Source organism: Triplophysa rosa, linkage group LG13 (genome assembly GCF_024868665.1).
Source record: "Triplophysa rosa linkage group LG13, Trosa_1v2, whole genome shotgun sequence".
NCBI lineage: Eukaryota > Metazoa > Chordata > Actinopteri > Cypriniformes > Nemacheilidae > Triplophysa > Triplophysa rosa.
Genome location: NC_079902.1, coordinates 18,855,140 through 18,874,713, shown reverse-complemented (window position 1 = coordinate 18,874,713; position 19,574 = coordinate 18,855,140). Strand labels below are relative to the sequence as shown.

At 38.3% G+C, this 19,574-nt stretch overlaps 1 protein-coding gene across 5 annotated transcripts in view; it reads left to right on the top strand.

Annotated features, from left to right (window-relative positions):
• Window positions 1–586: 586 nt before the first annotated feature.
• The window catches only part of rapgef2b (Rap guanine nucleotide exchange factor 2b), an 89,242-nt gene continuing 70,254 nt past the window's right edge, over window positions 587–19,574 (top strand). For 4 of the 5 annotated variants that reach the window (XM_057349241.1, XM_057349242.1, XM_057349244.1 and 1 more), the window contains exon 1: window positions 588–1,189. In XM_057349241.1, coding sequence (XP_057205224.1) covers window positions 1,121–1,189 — 69 coding nt within the window. In that variant the 5' untranslated portion in view covers window positions 588–1,120. Of the gene's footprint in view, window positions 1,190–19,574 lie in introns of all 5 variants that reach the window. The other variant, XM_057349246.1, reaches the window with a different exon arrangement.

Below are 19,574 nucleotides of genomic sequence, written 5' to 3'. Positions count from 1 at the left end.
TATCCACAATTAAATATTCATAATAATAAACAGGCATAATAAATGTAATTGTAAGTTAGAATGTCAGCCTAAAAGCGTCTAAGAGAGAAAAAAATGAAATTGGTTTGATGGTTATAATATAATGGTTTTAATGGAAACTAGGGGTCTCTACTGGTTTAGCTTCTTATTTGGTGGACGGGATAAAACATCAATAAGGCCTAAATCCTATTCGAAAAAGGCCCCAAACACAATATAGCCTACAGTACATGAAATAATTTTGTAATGGATTTTAATGGTACAGCATGGTGGCTCATGGTATTTGCATGGAAACCATCACAATATCTGTTTTTTTTCGGCAGGGTAATCTACACATATGTTCTCATCCATCCATCAGTTGCACTCTCATATGATGAATAAAAAAAGTCATCCATATAAATGTTTTCATAAGCTCTTGCTGTTATTTTGTTCCACCCTAACCGATATAAACCAGCGGTTTACTTTCCGAAGCCTGTAATTCATGTTTCGCCCAGTGGATGGCGACAGCGCACCGTGCGTTTTCTTTAAACCGTGCAGTGGGCGCGTTATTATGCTGAATAGACTCGCCCACGAACCCTCTCGAGGCGGTCGGTCACCATGGTGGTGGCAGACAACAGCGAACCCAGACAGCGCACCATCCGTCGCTTTTACAAGCAAAAGCACCCGTTATAAATGTTGTCCTTCCACTGGTTTGCAAATGGATTAAAATGGACAATCACACGACACATGGATTGCATTTTCTTTAAAACCGGAATTTGGAAGAAGATGGAATAGCGAACGGTGGACAAACGGAATGCTGAAAAATGCGCTCGTCTGCGTAAAATCCAAACCCGCTGCTTCCTTGCTAAAGCGTTTGAGCGACACGAGACACGGTTGTCAACCCATAGCGAAGCTTCAGCGGCTGGAAAGGGAACAGCAGACTGTCTGGTCCTGTAGGATTTGTTCTAGGGACAGTAAGAAAGCTCCGGGGTTAGGCTGTGGCCTGGGGACAGAATCTTCACTCTGCGGCTGCTCTCGTATATAAACACTACAGCGCTTTTGTACAGTTTCAGTTCTGAGAATCGTTTTGGATTATTTCACTTATAATTTAACTGTTTTCAAAACCATGGCGTCCTATGTGGATAACAGTTTTCGGCAGGCGGTCATGGTGATTCCGTCAGAGAGGACGCAACAGGTCAGAATACAGTCTTTTATTAGTCATTTATTATGTAGTCTATGCTAGTTGGTAAATGTGTGCAGGTTCATAAAGACGCATTCTAGTAATGTGTGCATGATGCACGTTTGTCATAGATAGCCTAAGTTACATTGTTGCACAATGTTGACAGTGTATATTTTCATGTTATGACCGATCATGCGTAGGCTATATGTAAAATTCCATCCTCAACTTGTAATTTTACAGTCGTAATGTAATGTGGCGATGCGATTTTTGTGTATTTTGTACCATTTTGTGTTGTGTTTTTGTTATTGCACTGTTTGCATAAACATTATACAAAGCGTGGCCAACTTTACATGTAACAGTTGCTGAAGACATTCCGGTTCTGCTATGTTTCGGAAACTATTTAACAAGACCCACAGCCATGGTTTCGTGGGATATAAGACAGACCGACGGTTATTCATAAAAGTGCTATTGACCCGTTACGCAGTGTGAAAGACGACGCGATGACATTATGCTTGCACAGTCTCCACCCTTTTACGTAGCTTAACCGGCGACAAAGTGTATTTTTTTCCTTTCTTGGTTTTCTACAAAGCTCTCGATACATGTACATTCCACAATGCATTTGCAGTTGTGTGAGTTTTATTTTTTAAAGCCTTTGTATCGCCTATAATGATTTGTGGAGGCTAAAAATCGATAACAATTAAATAATGTGTCGTGCACTTGAGGTGACCGGTGTAATGCCGAGAAATGATCCCCTGCCAAATTACACAGGCTGCTTTGTCAGACATAAAGGAAGCTTCACGATCCATCTGTTTCACATCTGTGTATTTTTTTTTACCTCCGTTTCTGTTGCTTTAATAGGTTATATTGATTTTCATATTGGGTGCGTTTACCGAAAAAAATGCCATGCCAGTGTATGAAGTGAACATAAATTTATCAAAACCAGCTGGCCTTCTTCACCCCTACGAAAATGAACCATGCTTGGTTTTTCTTTGTTGTTAAAACATAGCAACCACAATTTTACTATGGTCCACAATGACTATAGTTTAACCAAAAATGTGCAATAAAACTATGGTAATGCTAATGGTTACTGATCTGCCAAAATACATGGTCACCACACTTTCACTGGTTAATTTTCTTAAGGGCACATGTACTAACTCAATCATGCAAATGTTCATTGTAAAAATTAAAAGCTTGCTCAATAAGCCTTTTACATCTGATTGAGCCCTAAGACATAACAAACGCATTATGAAATCTCTTTTGTTTGGAAAAGCTGATTTTGTGCAATAGAAACAATTATGCATTAGGAACCTGTGCACCGGTTGTTTGTTTCCAGATTTGACCATTACAGACCATAGAGATACTTGAGGGTCAGTATATGGCATTCATTAGCGGATGCAAGAGCAGAACCACTGATTTCCTAAAGATTGCGTGATATTCCTTGTCTGTTCCCATTGAGTGACGGAGCCTTTAAATCTTCCTGTGTTGAGTTCAGAGTTGGCCACTGTTCAGCAATCCCTGCAAATCAGTCTGAGTGATCAGCAAGTACTTGAGTTAGGGGGATACTGACACCTGAAGACTGAATGAACCACACCTAAAGGCTTGAGGTCCACAAGTGAAATGATCACTAGATGGAAATGTAAAACTGAATTGTGCTTTAGCACCCTTAGTATGTAAACCCCTAAAGCAGGCAATTCTAATGGAGCTTGAAGCTCATTAACAGCAACAGCCTCAGCTCTCTGCATTGACATGCTGATGGAAGGTGTAAAAGAGAAATGAGCTAAATGAGGTGATTTGGGGGGAATTGTGGATGGGATTTTGGACAGCAGATGGGTATGCAGGGTCAGGATGCTATAAACTGGTCAGTAGATCAAAGAGCTGGAGGGCACATTTCTTATTGTTCTGAAGAGCCGTATCTTGAATTGGGTGAATGAGTAGTGAGCACGCTAAATATATCTGTCTGCCGTCATCAAACAATATCTGGTTGTGTTTGTTTTCGATGCCCACAAGCGTTATAAAAAGCTGGTCATCCCGGACTGATGGTTTCCTTCCGACAACTTCCTTCCTTGCTTTCACATAAAGGGGAAGTGCATCACAGGCCTGTCGGAGGAGCTTGACAAAGCCGAAGAAGTCTTTTTTCGTGTTTGTTCAAAATAAATCCTCCTGTGCCCGGTTTCTTTGTTTTTCTCTAATGAAGCTGCTTTGTTTCACATATGCCAGTCAGTGAGCTCCAGGTGTCTGCAGATTTCGTTTAAAGGGATAGGACAATCAAAAATGAAAATTCTTGCATTGTTTACTCACCCTCACATCGTTTCAAATCTGTATGATTTTCTTCTGTGGAACACAAAAAGGATATTTTGAGAAATGTCTCTGTCGTCCATACAGTGGAGGTCAATGGGGTCCAGTGTTTTTTGGTTACAACCATTCTTCAAAATATCTTCTTTTGCATTTTGCAAAAGAAAGAAAGTCAAACAGGTTTTTAATGATATGAGGGTGAGTGAATGATAAAATATTTTTTATTCTTGTGTGAACTATCCCTTCAAAATTTTGGGCGATTGTCGTGTATTCTTTCAAAGAATATGTTGCACCTTAGATTTAATAGAAAGAAGCATGAAATTGGAATAAAACGTTTAGATGCAGTATGATAAAAAAATCATTTGGATTGGGAAATTGTCAAAATAATGTCACAATCCAAAACAATGCTAAGAGTCATTCAGTTGTCATGTGAAATGTTCACACAGTTGTATTTCTTGCAAAAAGTTTAAACATGATGCAAGACATTCCATATCTGTAGACTTGTATCTGGCCATCCTCACTGTGTAAACGTGTTTTCTAAAATCAATTCTACATTTTAACAGTTTGCAGTAAGAACAGTTGTTGTCATGACCTCAGGACTTTGCTTCTGTAGCAGTCTTGCTTTTGCAGCTGACTGAAGTCACATGCCTCTTATGAATGGAAGTCATTGCCTTGACACAATCGGTTGGACACATACTGTACACACAAAGTGAACAAAGACTGGTTTGATGACATTTCCCATCTCAGTTTACACAGAAAGAATAGACTGACTGACCGGAGAACATAAACATATAATAACAACTGGCATGTTAATACCAGAACAAGTGTCATATCATTATTCCTGTCTGTCATTGACCTGAAAGCTGTTTTCTATAAATATGCTTTACGTAACAGCCCAAGAAATACAGACTATTAAAGGGATAATTCAGCCCAAAATGAAAATTCTGTCATCATGTACTCACCACCTCGTCATATCAAACATATATGACTTTTTCCTTCTGTAGAACACCAAAGATGACATTTTGAAGAACGCTGTTAACAAAACAACATTGGACCCCATTGACTTGATTGTGTATTCAATGAATGTGAATGGGTACCGCCTTTGTTCGGTCGTCAGCATTCTTCAAAATATCTTCTTTTGTGTTCTGCAGAAGACAGAAAGTCATACAGGTTTGAAGTGACAAAAGGCTTAGTGAATGAGAACAGAATTTTCATTGGCTGAACTGTCCCTTTAACACAAGATCAAGTGAAAACAAGGGACATACGATAGTTGCTGAATATGAAGGGGTCTTGGGTTAAAAAGATTGATTTGAATACAGAATGTGAGCAGCCCACCATGTCCCTTCCGGTGGTTTCTTTGATCCTCGTGTGAACGACTTGTGTCATAGCACATCCCCGCTTTCAACAAATCACTTTGATCGGCTGTTTCTCTGCTCTGATCTATTTGTTAGCATCTCTCCTGTGATCTTCAGTAGATGGAAACTCTCGCTCTGAAGCTACAGGCAAAGTGCACATGGATCTCTGAATCACTTTGCTTTACAAATCATGAGTCATGACACCTATCAGGCTTTAATTAAAGGAGCTTGCTAAGGCAAACATTACTGTTACTGTCGCTCACAGGTTTGCTCAAATATACCGTAGAGCCAAAGAATGGAATCAATACATTTTGAACACATCCCTCTCTATCAGCACAACTTGACACTTGTTAAGCTTTTTGAGATGCCTTTTTTGTGTCGTGTTAGATATTTGAGAAAAGTCTTATGTGGCATCTTTCATCTGCGGTATGACAGCGATCTGTGCAATGCTCTGTGCTGTGACTGACGTGCATTGTGTTATTTCATGGCTTGTATCGCCCATAGTGGTCTGATGAAAAGAGTTCAGACAGCACAAAACGTCAGCAGCAGTACAGAAATGTCAAGGTCTTCTAAATTCTTTTCTCAGACAGAGAGCAGCAGATACATTATTTCTGATAGAAAAAATGAAAAACAGTCAGATTGAAGTGTTTAAGTACAGCATCTTCTTGACGCTTAAATGTTGGATCTGTTTTGGGTAGAAAACCCAAACCTGATAGCAAGTAATCTGGGGCTAGATTTCCTGAATGAAATCCTGATGGGATCATTGGAGAAACTACAAAACCGGCCTGAGATTACTGATTTAAATTTCCTACCGTCGTAATCCACTCTGCGCTTGACCACCGTAGCATCTGTGAATGTAGAGCAAAGCATTAGCTGATTAATTACCTGCGGTGGGCTCAGGATTGTTTACAAAGCTTCTTTCATTCAGTGTAGGCCAGCATCCACAAACACCATATTCATTCCGATACTTTTCCAAATTGTTACTTAATGCTTGTATGATTATGATTCATTAGGGATGTAACAATATCAAAATCTCACTGAACGATGTGTGATAGGCAACCTATAGTGTTGATGTAATTCATTGTGTTTTTCCACTCTGTATGTGTCCAGTGCACTTGGCTATGCTGAGGAGCAGATCAGACACATGAACCCAGTATTGTATTTCTCCTCTATCATGAACAATGGCACATGGCCAATCAGAAAGCACTAGTGATGAGGTCATATTCCCTTCGCTCTTTATGGCTCCGTGGACCTGTTTATGAGGTTCAGCAGTGGTTTTATGATGGCGAGGATTTATGCCAGGTGATGCTCTGGCTGACTGCCCGGCATGAATAAGTGAGATTTTTCTGTGATCTAAAACCTAGTGAGATAGCTACTTTGCTGTCCACAAGTTGCTTCCTTATAAATCCCTATTTAAAAACCCCATGTCATATTTTATTTACTCATGTTGTTTGAAACCTGTATCTGACTATTTCTTCAGTAAAACTCAAAAGAAGGTATTTTGAGAAATGTCTCTGTGAGAAATTTTGTTTCCATACAATGGAAGTCAATGGAAAACCAATAGGGATGTAACGATTCACTCAGCTCACGATGCGATGCGAGTCACGATTCTGATCTCACGATGCGATTTATTCACGATTTACTCACAATTTATTTTTACAAAATGAGTTGAAACAAATTAGAAATGAACAACTTCCCTTGCATTATTTCTTAAATGCTTCACGTTTCTTTGTATAATAAAATAAAGTTTTATTTCAAATAACAAAACTAAACTGCAATTTTATAACAAATTAATAATAGAAAAAGTCTCTTTAATATAAACAAACTAATACTGTCTGAGCATTTCTTGGATTTTTTTTGCATTTAAGAAATATCAGCATGTCCACGTTTAGATTTGCAGTGAAAATAGCGGCCCCTGCTGTTCAAAAAATGTATTGCGATTCAGTTCACACCTCAACCGATTTGAATCATCACTCATTATAACCGAATTTCAACCGGCTCACGGTGAATCGTTACATCCCTAAAAACCAATGTTGTTTCATGTGTTGAGGATCCCACCACTAACAGTGGCACAGCTGTGATGCTTTCTAATCCAAACTAATCTAATTCAGAGTGGAATCTTTGATAGTTTGACTTTAGTTTCACACCGATAGAGGAGCTTTGTTGTGTTTGTTGTTGAACTGGGCTGAACCTCTGCGTGGATTCCCCTTGCAGCCACTCTTCCCAGGTGCATTTCTTAAATCAGTGAGATTACACCTCATCCTAACTCACGTCGGTCTCTATCAGTTGAGGCGATGCTTACTTTACTTCACCTCATGGATGCTGAAAGCAGAGTTTGTGGCAAATGAGTTTCAGCTTTGCCTTCAAAGTGTTGACCTGCTAGGACCGATGAGGTGATTTTCAGCGAATAAGAGCTCAGTATTTGCGTCAAATGCTTGACATGCAGTTCAGGTATTATGTGCGGTTTTCTGTAATGCCAGAGAATCCTAATAGATATTGAAAGACTGTGGATGACACAAAACCTTTGTCCTTCAAAGCTTTGGCCCTAATGGGAAGCAACTCGCCCCATCATTTCATCCTGAGGGTGAGAGTTGAGCGTTATCATTATTACTTCATTCAGTGAGCTCTAGGGTGACATTTTATTCTAAATAAAACCTGAAAATGCTTAGTATTTGATAGAATAATGAATATAAAATTAAGATTTTCGACTCTTACCAATACATTTTTGTCTTGGTTGCATTTTAGTCATTTAAAGGGACAGTTCACCCAAAAAAGAAAATTCTGTCATCATTTACTCACCCTTGAGTTGTTACAAATCTGTATACATTCCTTTGATGAACACAGAGAAAGATATTTGGAAGAATGCTTGTAACCAAACAGTTCTTGGCCACCATTGACTACCACAGTAGGAAAATTTACAATGGTAGTCAAAAGTGCCCCAAAACTGTTTGCGTTCCTACATTCTTAAATATCTTCTTTTGTGTTCAACAGAAGAATCGAGCTTTAAATGAGCACGTACTAACGACCAAACAGTTGTTAAAATCTTTTTTTTTAATTTAATTTAAACAATTATCATCCCTCACATGGAGGATTAAATTAATTTGTGATTTAATCTGTGCGTTAAAGATTAAATTTTATGCATAATTGGAGTAATTCTCTATTCAAATATGTATAAAGCACAGTATAATGATTATAAAACTCAACACAGCACTGTACATCACAATCAGATATTTTATTTATACTGTAGTACATGACATAAATAATCAAAGACTTCAACACAATATAGAGGATTTAAAGCAGATATTTATTGACAGAGATGAATAAACATTATGTTTAGGCTTAACATTATATTCTTGTTTTACCACATAAGTTTAGCAGGTTGTCCGTTTTTAGAAACAACAATCAAAACTTCTTTAGTCACACTCACAAACATCAGGGTCCGTTCATTTAAAGCTCCAAATCGATCGAAAATCACTAAAATATGTGTTTACTATCTATCTGTAAGGTATAAAGTAAAGAAAGAATATCAATAAACCGCTAAAGTAAAATCAGGCAGTGAGGTAAAAAGAAATGACCGTTAACGTTTAAATGATGAGAGCGCGCGGCTCTTTGCAGAACAGAGAAGGTGTGTGTGCTGGAGACGCGTACGCACATATCAGACGCGCGCGCACAGAATAAACAGTTGTAATTGTGGTATCGAATTAAACTCCACTTTAATAGCTGTCAGAAGTCAGATTAATAGCATTCGTCTTGACATTACAACAGATTTTCCATACAATAACATAATGAACAGAAATGACCAGATTCATTCGTCAAACGACCAGTGTCCAGGTTATCTGAAGACGAGTACATCACGTCGCTACAACGTTCTCAATGGGATCAATTCACGACGTTATTTGAGGACGTGGCTCATACGTTTCTGGAACGTAAGCAAAAATGACCAGTGTCCCTGTTATCTGAGGACCAGTACATCACGTCGCTACATCGTTCTCCATGCCATTAATTCACAACGTTATTTGAAGACGAGGCTAGGACGTTTCTAGAACGTAAGCAAAAGTTCTAAGAAATGGAACGTTGCCAAGACATCCTCAGAACGTGGTCACAAAGTAATGTCACGGTGACCAAATGAAGACGAACTGCTCCATTGTGTCAAAGCATATTGTGCATTCGCATAATCACCAGCAATGTCTAATGGAAAGCTGTTATAATGTGCGTCAGCGTCAGTTTAGAATTATGCTAATAAGAGCGACGTTTGATTGTGGTAAAAGGGAAAAGGCCGGTAATTTATCCTCGTACGGGCCCCTTAAGCTTTGTGTCATTGAACGAGGGCGGTCTCAGTACAGTAGACCCCTGTTGAAATCGGCTATCGCTTGTCACAACTAATCAACGTCAGCGTAATTATTCTGTCACGTTGAGTAGTTACTTACTTCGCTAAGGCTTGTTCAATAGAAAGCATGAAAATTAGGCCGGTTTAGTGAGTGTGACAATATGCGAGACAGTAACTGCTTTTCCACTGCCACAGTGGAAAAGCACAGTGAGAGCATCTTTCACAGCTCTTGTGTTTGTGGTACAAAAGAAAGAAAGAAAAAGTCATGTGGTTTTGGAAAGGATATGAAAGTGAATGGCCCAAATAATGGGTGAGCTTTTCTTTTAAATATACTGTAGTGATTGGATGATCTAATGAAAATAAGAAACGTATCGAATCTGTTTCTATACTTTTCCTGATGTCGGTTTCTCTGGAGGTTTTTTTTTTATTGAATAGTAGGGCAACATCCTGAGGATGCAGACTAAAATAGCATAATCTGTTCTTCAGATGCCTTCACTGTGAGCTTCCAGGATAGTGTCACACAATGACCTCTTGTAAACAAGAAGTAAGCTCTGAGCCGACCAATCAGACGAACAATTGAGTAAAGTGGTAACAATCTAAACAACGAAAAATGCTCTTAGAATTAAACAAAGCATTGTGTTGATTCTGATGCATTCATTTGAGCAAGATTGCCCTGAAACTATACGCCTTTTTCACATGACGTTACGCATTTTCCGTTCTGCTGCGAAGCAGTGTATCGTTACTTCCGCTAGCACTCCAGTTCATAAGGTGGCGGTAACGCACCTATAAGCTGGTTTGCCAACCGCCAGTAAAACTCAAGAAGAAGTTACTGTCACTGGGGTGGTAAACTTTAATAAGGTACAAATATGAACCATTTAGGTACAGATATGTGCTAACAATATGTGCCTTGAGGTAACATGCACTCTTTAAGTGCAAAGGTATACTTTTTCCAAAGAGCAAGCTACCCCCAGTGACAGCTTTTATACCCTTTTTTCTGACAGTGTACATCTTCTGTTTGCATCTGGCGTTTCCCACAGTATGAACGAATGTGTATATCTTATACACTTCTGTTTTTCAGGACCTGCTCAGGGTTTGCTCTTCCAAGTATTTCTCCACCAATTCAAATTCGGTGCATTGCATTGTCTTCAAAGGAGGACTATGTACCCCACAGGCCTAAAATATGCAGCCAAATACTCTGAATGCTCAGAAAAGGAGCTCTTTGTCTCTGAGTCTCCTAGCAACCGAGTGGACCAGAATGGCAGGAATAGAATCGCACTACAGAGAGAGAGACTTCAATTGATCCGCTATTGTCACTCGCCTAAACGCCGGCCAATAGCTGTACAGACGGGGTTTGAGAGTTTGAGGGAGCGGAGAGGAAAAAAGCTGGGATGAAAACAAGATTATCGTGGAGTTGGGCTTTGGACATAGCCCTTGGCTTTTAACTGAGACTCGACTGTCCCTGATGTAGTTTTGATGATGTAGCACATCCAGGATCGCGGAATAGTGCTGTTTTGCCTACATCAGCATCTGTTATTCTTCATTTAATAGTCGGGGGAGAGAAAGAACAGCATGCCCTTCCATAACTTGTGTGTTTTTTATCCAGTTAGCCCATCTGCTATTTGTTGATGAAGTTATGTGTCAGAGGAGCACGGTGGTGATGATGATGTCTGAAGGACACAAGTCTAAAACCAGTTTGGAGGTTTCTTTTTTCCATTATGAGGTCGGGCTCTGTTTGGTGTCATCACAGCCTGACTCATTTGCCACCGTGACATTTAAGATCTAAGATTCTTGCAGTCGTCGTTGAACTAAAAATGAGTTTTGAAATTTTTTCATATTAATATTTTATTTTATTCTTCCCTTAAACACAAGCTGTCAGAAAGACGTCTGAGAGCTTTTACAAACAAAGACGGATGGAGGCTTTTTTCCCAAATCAGTGATCGTCTTCCACGTTTGTTATATGGAAATGATTTCAGATGTTTGTCTTAACATCTTTATTTATCTTTGTAAAGATATAAGGTTAAATAATATAAGGTTTGATTTGAAAGTAAGTCAGTGATGAACTGTTCAAGTAATTTCCGACTTTTTTTAGGTAAAAAAAAAAGATCTCATCTTTTCAAGATGATCATCATGCACTGTCATGTAACACAACAGTAATACTGTATAAACAATAAGTTTGACTTCTGTGTTTTGGTTTCAGAGCTGTGATGTGGTTAAGCGTTGTTGTCTAGAGGCATCTTTTAAAGAGTTTATTGACTATTTGTCAGTGTGGTTTTAGTGGTATTAGACCATTAGGAAAGATTTCACATTCTGTTACAGTTTCTTAACACCAGAGGACAGGCATAAAACCTACATTTTTAACATTTGTCTCTGGTAATCTCATCACAAGCGGAGAGCGCCGAATGCAAGCGGGGTCCAAGGAACAATGTAAATACCAGGTGTAAATCTGCCCGCTTCTGTTAAATTACATAGGATAAAACTATTTATGTTTATTTTCTGTAGTAGATAATGAGTAGTTAATTCTATATATTGTACAGAAACTTTTCACTTGCTATACCCCAACTTTGTTTTTTAACTCGGTAGTTTCTGCTCTTATCGCACAGCACTTGTTAAAATATCCTTTGAGTTATTCTCTTTAACTTTTACTTTTGGAAACACTGAAATAATAATGATGGCAGCTTGTTCAAAGGAAAGCATGCTGCAGGAAGTCTTGTTTTAACGGCACGTCATCTTCCCTTCTGCTCTTCTGGCACTGAAGGATCTCATCCCGATCCTCTCTGGTTGTTCTGCATTATTTAACACGTGTGTTGTGCTGTGTGATGACTGTGATGTTCGCAGATGTCGGGCCTGTTAATGAGATGCTTTCTGCTGTTTAATTTTGAGATGTTTTGAATTTTTTGGCCTTCTACCACTTTTTGAAAGTTATAGATTGTAGTGGTGGACATATGACCAAAATCTTAGCATCTTATGAGAAGTCTGATATCACATTAACAGCCTTTATCACAGTAAAGTCCTGAAATTTTGTATATAACCTATATTTTGCTTCCCATGGTTTTACTATAGTAAAAGTGTATAAACCGTGTTTTTTAGAAGATTGATTACTATTTTTGCATTACCATAGTTTATGGTTATTTTGGTTAGACCGTAGTAAATGTGTGGTTACTATGGTTACTATAGGAAAACCATGGGTTGCCATGTAACACCCATTTCCTATAACCTGGTGAATTAAATACTTTATTAAGGCTGGCATCAGTACGTAAGTTGAAAATAAAAAGCTCAAATAGTTATACAAATAGAAGGAGGACAGGAAATAATTTGAACTGTGCAAAAAATATATATGACCCAGAAAACATTCTGGTTTGCTTCAGCTCTTTATCTCAGATGGGCTCTGACTCTTGACAGCAGCAGACTGGACCGTCGCTGTTAATTATTCACATTTATTTGCAGCATGAATAATGCAGCCGCTGGCAGGACCGCCAGCTCCAGTCGCAAGCGCTGCACTATCGGCGCGTAAAAGGTGTTGACTCGACAGCAGGAGGTGTCAGAGCAGAACTGAGACCCACAATCATCTGCCGGGTCATCACTTCCTGTTGTTGTCTTCTAATTGGCCAATTGCAAATGATATGATATGCAAACGATAATGCTTTTCTTTCAGTCTTCTCTTATGAAGATTAACAATGACTTATTAGAGTGACCGTAGTTTAAACATGATAATAAGACTTTAGTATAGTAATAGTAATCAATCTACCAAAAAACATACAGTAAATACTATAAAACTTCTCACTATACTAAAGTTAAACTATGGTTAACTTTCATAAGGGTTTAGTGCAAGAGAAATCTGTCATCCTTTATGAATAATAACCATGGTCTTACTATAGTAAAGGCTAGTTTACAGTATAGTTCTATAATAGATGTCATGGTTAGGGATCCTATAGTAAAACCGATACATTTCTAGTAAAACAATGGTTTATTTTCATCAGATCTAGCAGTTTCACTCTTTACACCTGGTTGAGGATCAGCTCTCTCAAGTAAGAGGACACGTGCAACCCGGTTAGGTTTCAGCATGTGACGCGCCAGTGTGCGCAGCTGCTGTCAGAATATATTCCTGCAGGCTGCTGCACAAGCACCTGCAGTTTAATCACACATGCTGCACAGCACTGCAGGGAAATGTGCTGTCGCCCGCTCTCCCTGCTGCTTTACCTTTAAATAGACTGACAAGAGACTTGCATTTCCTGCAAATGCCGATACAAACACAAGACCGGTGTGGTGTGCAGCCGCATGCCCACGCTGTGTGAGATTATGGGTAACCTGCACTGGTGAGGTTGGATACAATGTGGAGAAAATTTTGAGTTTTGTTTGTTTTTACTCCCACTTACTCCTTAAAGTCCCAGTGAAATGAAAAATAACAACTCCTATTTTTTCTTGAAATATTGCAGCGTTTATTGTAAATAGCTTATCAATGGGTCCTTCTCTTTTAAAAATTCATGTGCCCTCATAATCTTCAGTTAAAATCTGAAAATGCACTTCCGTCTTGTAGTGACTAATCATCTTAAAATGACGTTAGTTAGACGGCTTGGGCGGGCATCTATCAACTCCTCTCCTCCAACTGTCAGTCTGCTCCCAGTTCTATTCCAAAATGCAACGGCTGTTTTTATACATCCAATCAAATCGCAGGGAAAAAACAAGCCACTCCCACATTTTTTTCTCATTCGAAATTACGTTTCACTCAGAAATGCACCAGAATACGGAAGTAAACACGATCGCAACTTCCGGTTCACGAGAACTTTAAGTTGCCAGGTTTAATTTAGCTGCGTAAGATGTGTGGTTCTTGGTCTGTTTGGTGAGGTGATACTGTAAACACAGGTTATTCAAATTCGATTCAAATTGATTTCTATAGCGCTTAACAGTTTTGCATTGTTGCACAGCAGCTGTAGAGTATGTAGAATTATATTGCATTTCGGCCAGTAGATCCTCCAAAATTTACGCACTGGACCTTTAAGAAGTATTAGTCATTATTAGTCCATGTTAGTTAAAACATTCATTAATGTTAACAAATTCAAACTTATATATATATATGTAAACTTATATATGTAAAGTGTTACCAAATATCAAGTAGTGGCTCTTTGTGTATTATAGACGTTCTTGGACCATGCTATACACAACCACGCTTGTTGTACATTATACACACACCTCCAACAGACAGACCTTTGGTTACGGTTTGGTCAAACAACAATAAAGTTAATGTAATTTATGAAGAGTGGAGACCTTTGAGTCAGACCAGTGCCGTCGAGAGCATCTGTTTTTTTTTGTGAGTCAACTGTGCTTGTGTACTTACAGGATTAGAGCCGTCGGTTAAAGGCATGATGTTAAGCGCGTACACATGCTCGAAGCTTTTCTCCTCAGTCAAGCTGCGTTTGACTTTTAATGCTGCTCGCGCTCACATTGGGTTATTACAATGACAGTCTAAGCCGTTTAGCATCGGTTACGCACGCTGGGGACTGTACTGAGGAAATATTAAATGTCACTGGATCAATGAAAGCTTTGGATGAGGGCCGGCTTGAGCTTTCGGGGGTTTGTCGATGCTTATATTTGTTTGCGGCTACACATAATGGCTAAAAACAATTAAATCGCAATATGTGGCATGATTTAAGGGAATGAATAAAGATTAGTCAATCGTTTGTTTCTACTTAGTTTACTTTAGAGATGTTATCAAAAATGTATTTTAAAGAGTTACTATTACAATATACTACAATGTGCAGTGTGTAATGTTGCCGTGTGTGAATGTAAGCAGTCTGCCAAGTCGTAAAGCTCAAAGTGAACGAATAACAAAGTTATTGGCTTGGGAAAAAAGTAGTCGACTCTCAATTACGCAAACAAGTCGTCTGTCGTTCTAATTTCAGTTCCGGGTCAGATTTGCGTCACTCCGTCTAATGCCCGCCTACGTTGCATTTGCGACACTGCATGCGGTAGACCAATCACAGCAGTCTAGACCATCTGACCAATCAGATCAGAGTATGCTGTCCGAAAGGAGGGGATTAGACAGACGAATCGCCGAACGAATCATTTGAGAGTCAAGTCTTGAAGTAAGGTAACAATAACTGCCTATTATTAGAAAATGAAAGTGTTTTTACACCGTGTATGTACGCAAACTTGTTGTTGGACACTCCATAAACCAAAGTAGGACCTTAAAAATCACAAAATATTTACTCTTTAACGTTTATATACTTGAGGTTCCAGAGAATAGTAATGTGGCATATCTTTAGGAAACTTAATGGCGAAATAAAAAAACACATTAAAATGATTATATTCACAATTGCCTCTCTATCGCCACCTCTGTTTGAAACAGAAAATTGCAGGATACTTGATGTACTTTATTTCAGTTTAAATAATAAATATTGTACGTTTATTATCGCAAATCAGTGTTTTCAACACTCATTTTTGATGTTCTTGCTCAATACTAATTTTTATTTTTAACCAAAAAGGTCATGACTTGCAGCTTTAAATTTTACTTTCAGAAATATCATACATATAGTGAATGTTTGAGGTATCCCATCATATTGTTTTTAAGTTGGATGTATGTTGGAATCTAGATCACATTGTGCCAAAACTGCATTCAGTACAGTTGACTTTACACTCTGTCAACGTATATTCAGTCGCTAACGCCGGTGACCTTGCATTCATTTGCAAAGAGTCCACCTGGTGCCAAGTGCTGTTCTATGGATAAAAATATCCTTAAGGGCTGCACTGTCAATAGGGTCTCAAGGACAGCGCTGTGAGAATAAACACACGCTCCTGCACAGTTGGCACGGGAAACACAAAGACACACGCTCATAAATGCCACAGCGAGTGATCTGTAGGATGGCACGTGCCTTTGGGGTGGTCATACAGCTGATCCGGCTTAACGCTGCAGTTTGAAAACCTTACGTTAACGTAACTGCCCGATTGTAAATCTCAAGATGTGGCCAAATAGTCCCTTGATCATAGTCTTTGTTTTATTTCTTTTTTTTGCCAATGATTTTAGTGTTCGAGACAGGGCAGGAAATGTTGCCATGTTTCTTAAGACGTTTGTGCTAACAAACAGCAGCAGCAGCACCCGTTTTAGAGTGCCACGCTTGACCTCACGGGTCACATCGGCTGTCTCGCTGACAAATCACTTGGGGCTAATTAAAATGTGCAAGCAACTTTGTGCTGGATGTGTTTGCCTCCCTTGCTATTGTGGGTTTTTTAAATTACGTTGCAGTTTGATTTATGCAATTTGCAACTATACACTTTCAGTTTTATTGTTGCGGTACAGCACTAATAAACATTTGCATCATTTTATTAGGGCTGTGCACGAATATTCAAATATTTGAATATTCGATCCGCAATAACTATTCGAATATTAAAAATGCTATTCGAATCTTCCTATTTTTCATAAGAATAAAACTGCGTTTTAAAGTACCTGTTACAGAAGACCTTAGAGTCAGGTCTTATTTAACGCTTCTTCACTTCTTCTGTAATGATTTTTTAATGTACAGAAAATATAAAAAATCATTTGTATGTGTTCCTAAATCTTTGTTCACTCAGATTGCAATCTAGTTTAAATATTTTAAATTTACACACTGGATGCCCGGATCGCGTTTTATGCTCGGCTCACATCACAATATTAAAATGTTTCAAAACTGGTGAGCCACAGAATTCGTTAGCATTACTTACATTAGGTATAAAAATATCAACGTAATATTAAATAAATAATTACCATAATTCATTTATTACCATTACTTTTTTGCAGCGGTTGTTCTTAGTAAATTCATATTCGTTCGTTAAAAATATATTAAGTAATGCTAATTTCAACAACTTGAAACATGAAAATGTACATTTCACTGCAACAAATGTTAATGAATTTGGCCTTAACATAAGACTGGCACATTTTTCCATACCTAAAGGCAAGAATTTTCCTTCTATAAGTTGAAATAGGGTCGTCGCCTTCAAGTTACAGCCTGTAAATAAATTCGCACGGATGCTTTTTTTGTGTGTTTTAAAACGCGCTGTAATTCCTTACCTTAGTTGAAATAAATAGGCCTACCTTATTTATTGATGCAAATCCAATGCAAAGCTAAACTAGACAGACACTGACCGTGAACGACAAAGAAAACATTATTTATAGCGTGCTGATCAGCAGAATATCTTCAGATGACGGTCACGTAATCAGGGAATCAAGCACTATGGCTCCGTCTTTGTTGCGGGGTATTTTTTAGGATCTTAACAGTCGGCATGAGGTATCAAGCCCGTTTACTTGATTTATTATCAATATTATAAACAATAAAGCCAGGTATTCTTGTCAGATCTGGGTTTTGTTACCGGGAGTTAGAGAAGAGCAGCGCGTTTTCTCTGCTGTCGGCTTGTTAACCGTTGGCTTGTTGAACAGACTTTCACCAGAGTAAAATAGACCTACGTATATGCTTGTTTTTCTTATCAAGAACATGTAAAACAAAATAAACAAGATAACCATATATCACAGACAGTCAATATACGTTGCGTTTTGTTTTGTCTGTTTTCTTTTTGTGTTATACCGTTCCGCGCAGGTTTAAATGCAGTTTTTATGTATTTTTCTATTTTTTCAACATAAAAACGATATACAGGATATAATATTAATGCATTATGAATATTTAATGATAATTATAAGCTTGATGTGAAATTGTGACTAAATAAAAACGTAACAAATTACGTCATTATTAACTTAATTTAAAGAAACCAATATTCGAATATTCGTTTTTTATGAGCTCAAATATTCGAATATGAAATTATTGAAAAATGCCCATCCCTACATTTTATAAAGATGTTATGCTTTCAACATACATTTGTGCAATTCATTTGAATATAGAAGGCTCTCTTGTACAGATAATCTCAGGATGCATAAGGGAGCTATTGTGCTGTGAAGCATGCAGGTTTGATCTTATTCCCCCAATACCTTCCAGTCTCTTATTTACCATCCTACATGATAAAATCCAAAAGCTTCTAGCTTAGTAAAGAAGTGCTTAGTGCTACTGCTTTTTTAGGCAGGCATGCGATATTCGGTATGTGATGAAATGGACAAAGACTCCAAATAGGACACGAGCCAAATAGAAAGAGACACTTGAATATTAAATAGACTTGGGAGGTGACTTTTGACTTGTGATGGTAAATATCCATCTATCACATGCTAAAAACCACTCAGAACACCATCGCAATCACATTTCAATGCTCTGGCAACCACCCACAACACCATAGCAACATGACAGCAAAGTTGTGCAAGGACAAGAACAGAATTTTTTTTTTTTAGAAAATACAACACATTTTTCAAAAAAAAGCATGCTTTTATTTTTACTATCCATCTGTTCATTCTCCAAAACGGCTTGTTCTCTCCAGGGTTGTCAGAGACTAAAACCTGTCCCAGCATACTTTTATGACATTAAAATAATAAATAATCTAAATGTTTTTTATACATATATTTATTATATTTCATATATATATATATATATATATATATATATATATTACCACTGGGCCAGATTTTACATCACCATGGCCTTAGCTATCATTTTTATGCTGACGACATTCAGATCTACACAACTTGTAGGCCATCTTTTGACCACCAAATTGACAAAATCTCTGACTGCGTGGATGAAATAAAAGCATGGCTCAACTCTAATTTTCTTAAACTCAATATGGACAAGACTGAGATAATTATATTTGGTATCCCCTCACTTACTTCCAAAATTCCTTCTGACTGTGCCTGAAACATCTCTGGTACTCTTTAACTCTGTTAAAAATCTTGGTGTCATTTTCGATTGCTCCCTCTCCTTCCAGTCTCATATCAACGGCATTACTAAATCAGCATTTTATCAGCTACGCCGTATTGCCCAGCTTCGATCATTCATTAGTGTAAAAGATGCAGAAACGTTTAAACTTTTTTTTCTCATCTCACCTTGCAATGCTCTTTTCATTGGTTTACCTACCACCTCTATTGCCAAATTGCAGTACATTGATAACTCTGCTGCACGGATACTCTTCCCATATCACCCCAATTTTAGTTGACCTGCACTGGCTACCTGTGGCATATCATAGTCAATTTAAAATTCTCCTGCTAACTTTTAAATGTCTTCATGGTTTGGCTCCGCGATTTGCTCCTCCCATATGCATATGTGCAATCCCCTGGGATCGAACCCATGACCTTGGCGCGTTGCTAGCGCCATGCTCTTACCACTGAGCCACAGGAAAGCATATACTTCGTCCCCAATCACTCCCCACGGCAACAAGCTGCACACCTGTCATGTGATCCATGACCCGTGAGCCCCTGTCTCCTCATACCAGACCCGTGACAGAAAAAGATCAACACTTGTGCTCCGTGTGGATCAGCCACCATGTGTTGTATGTGCATTGGTGGAGTGATTGTTCAACACTTCACAAC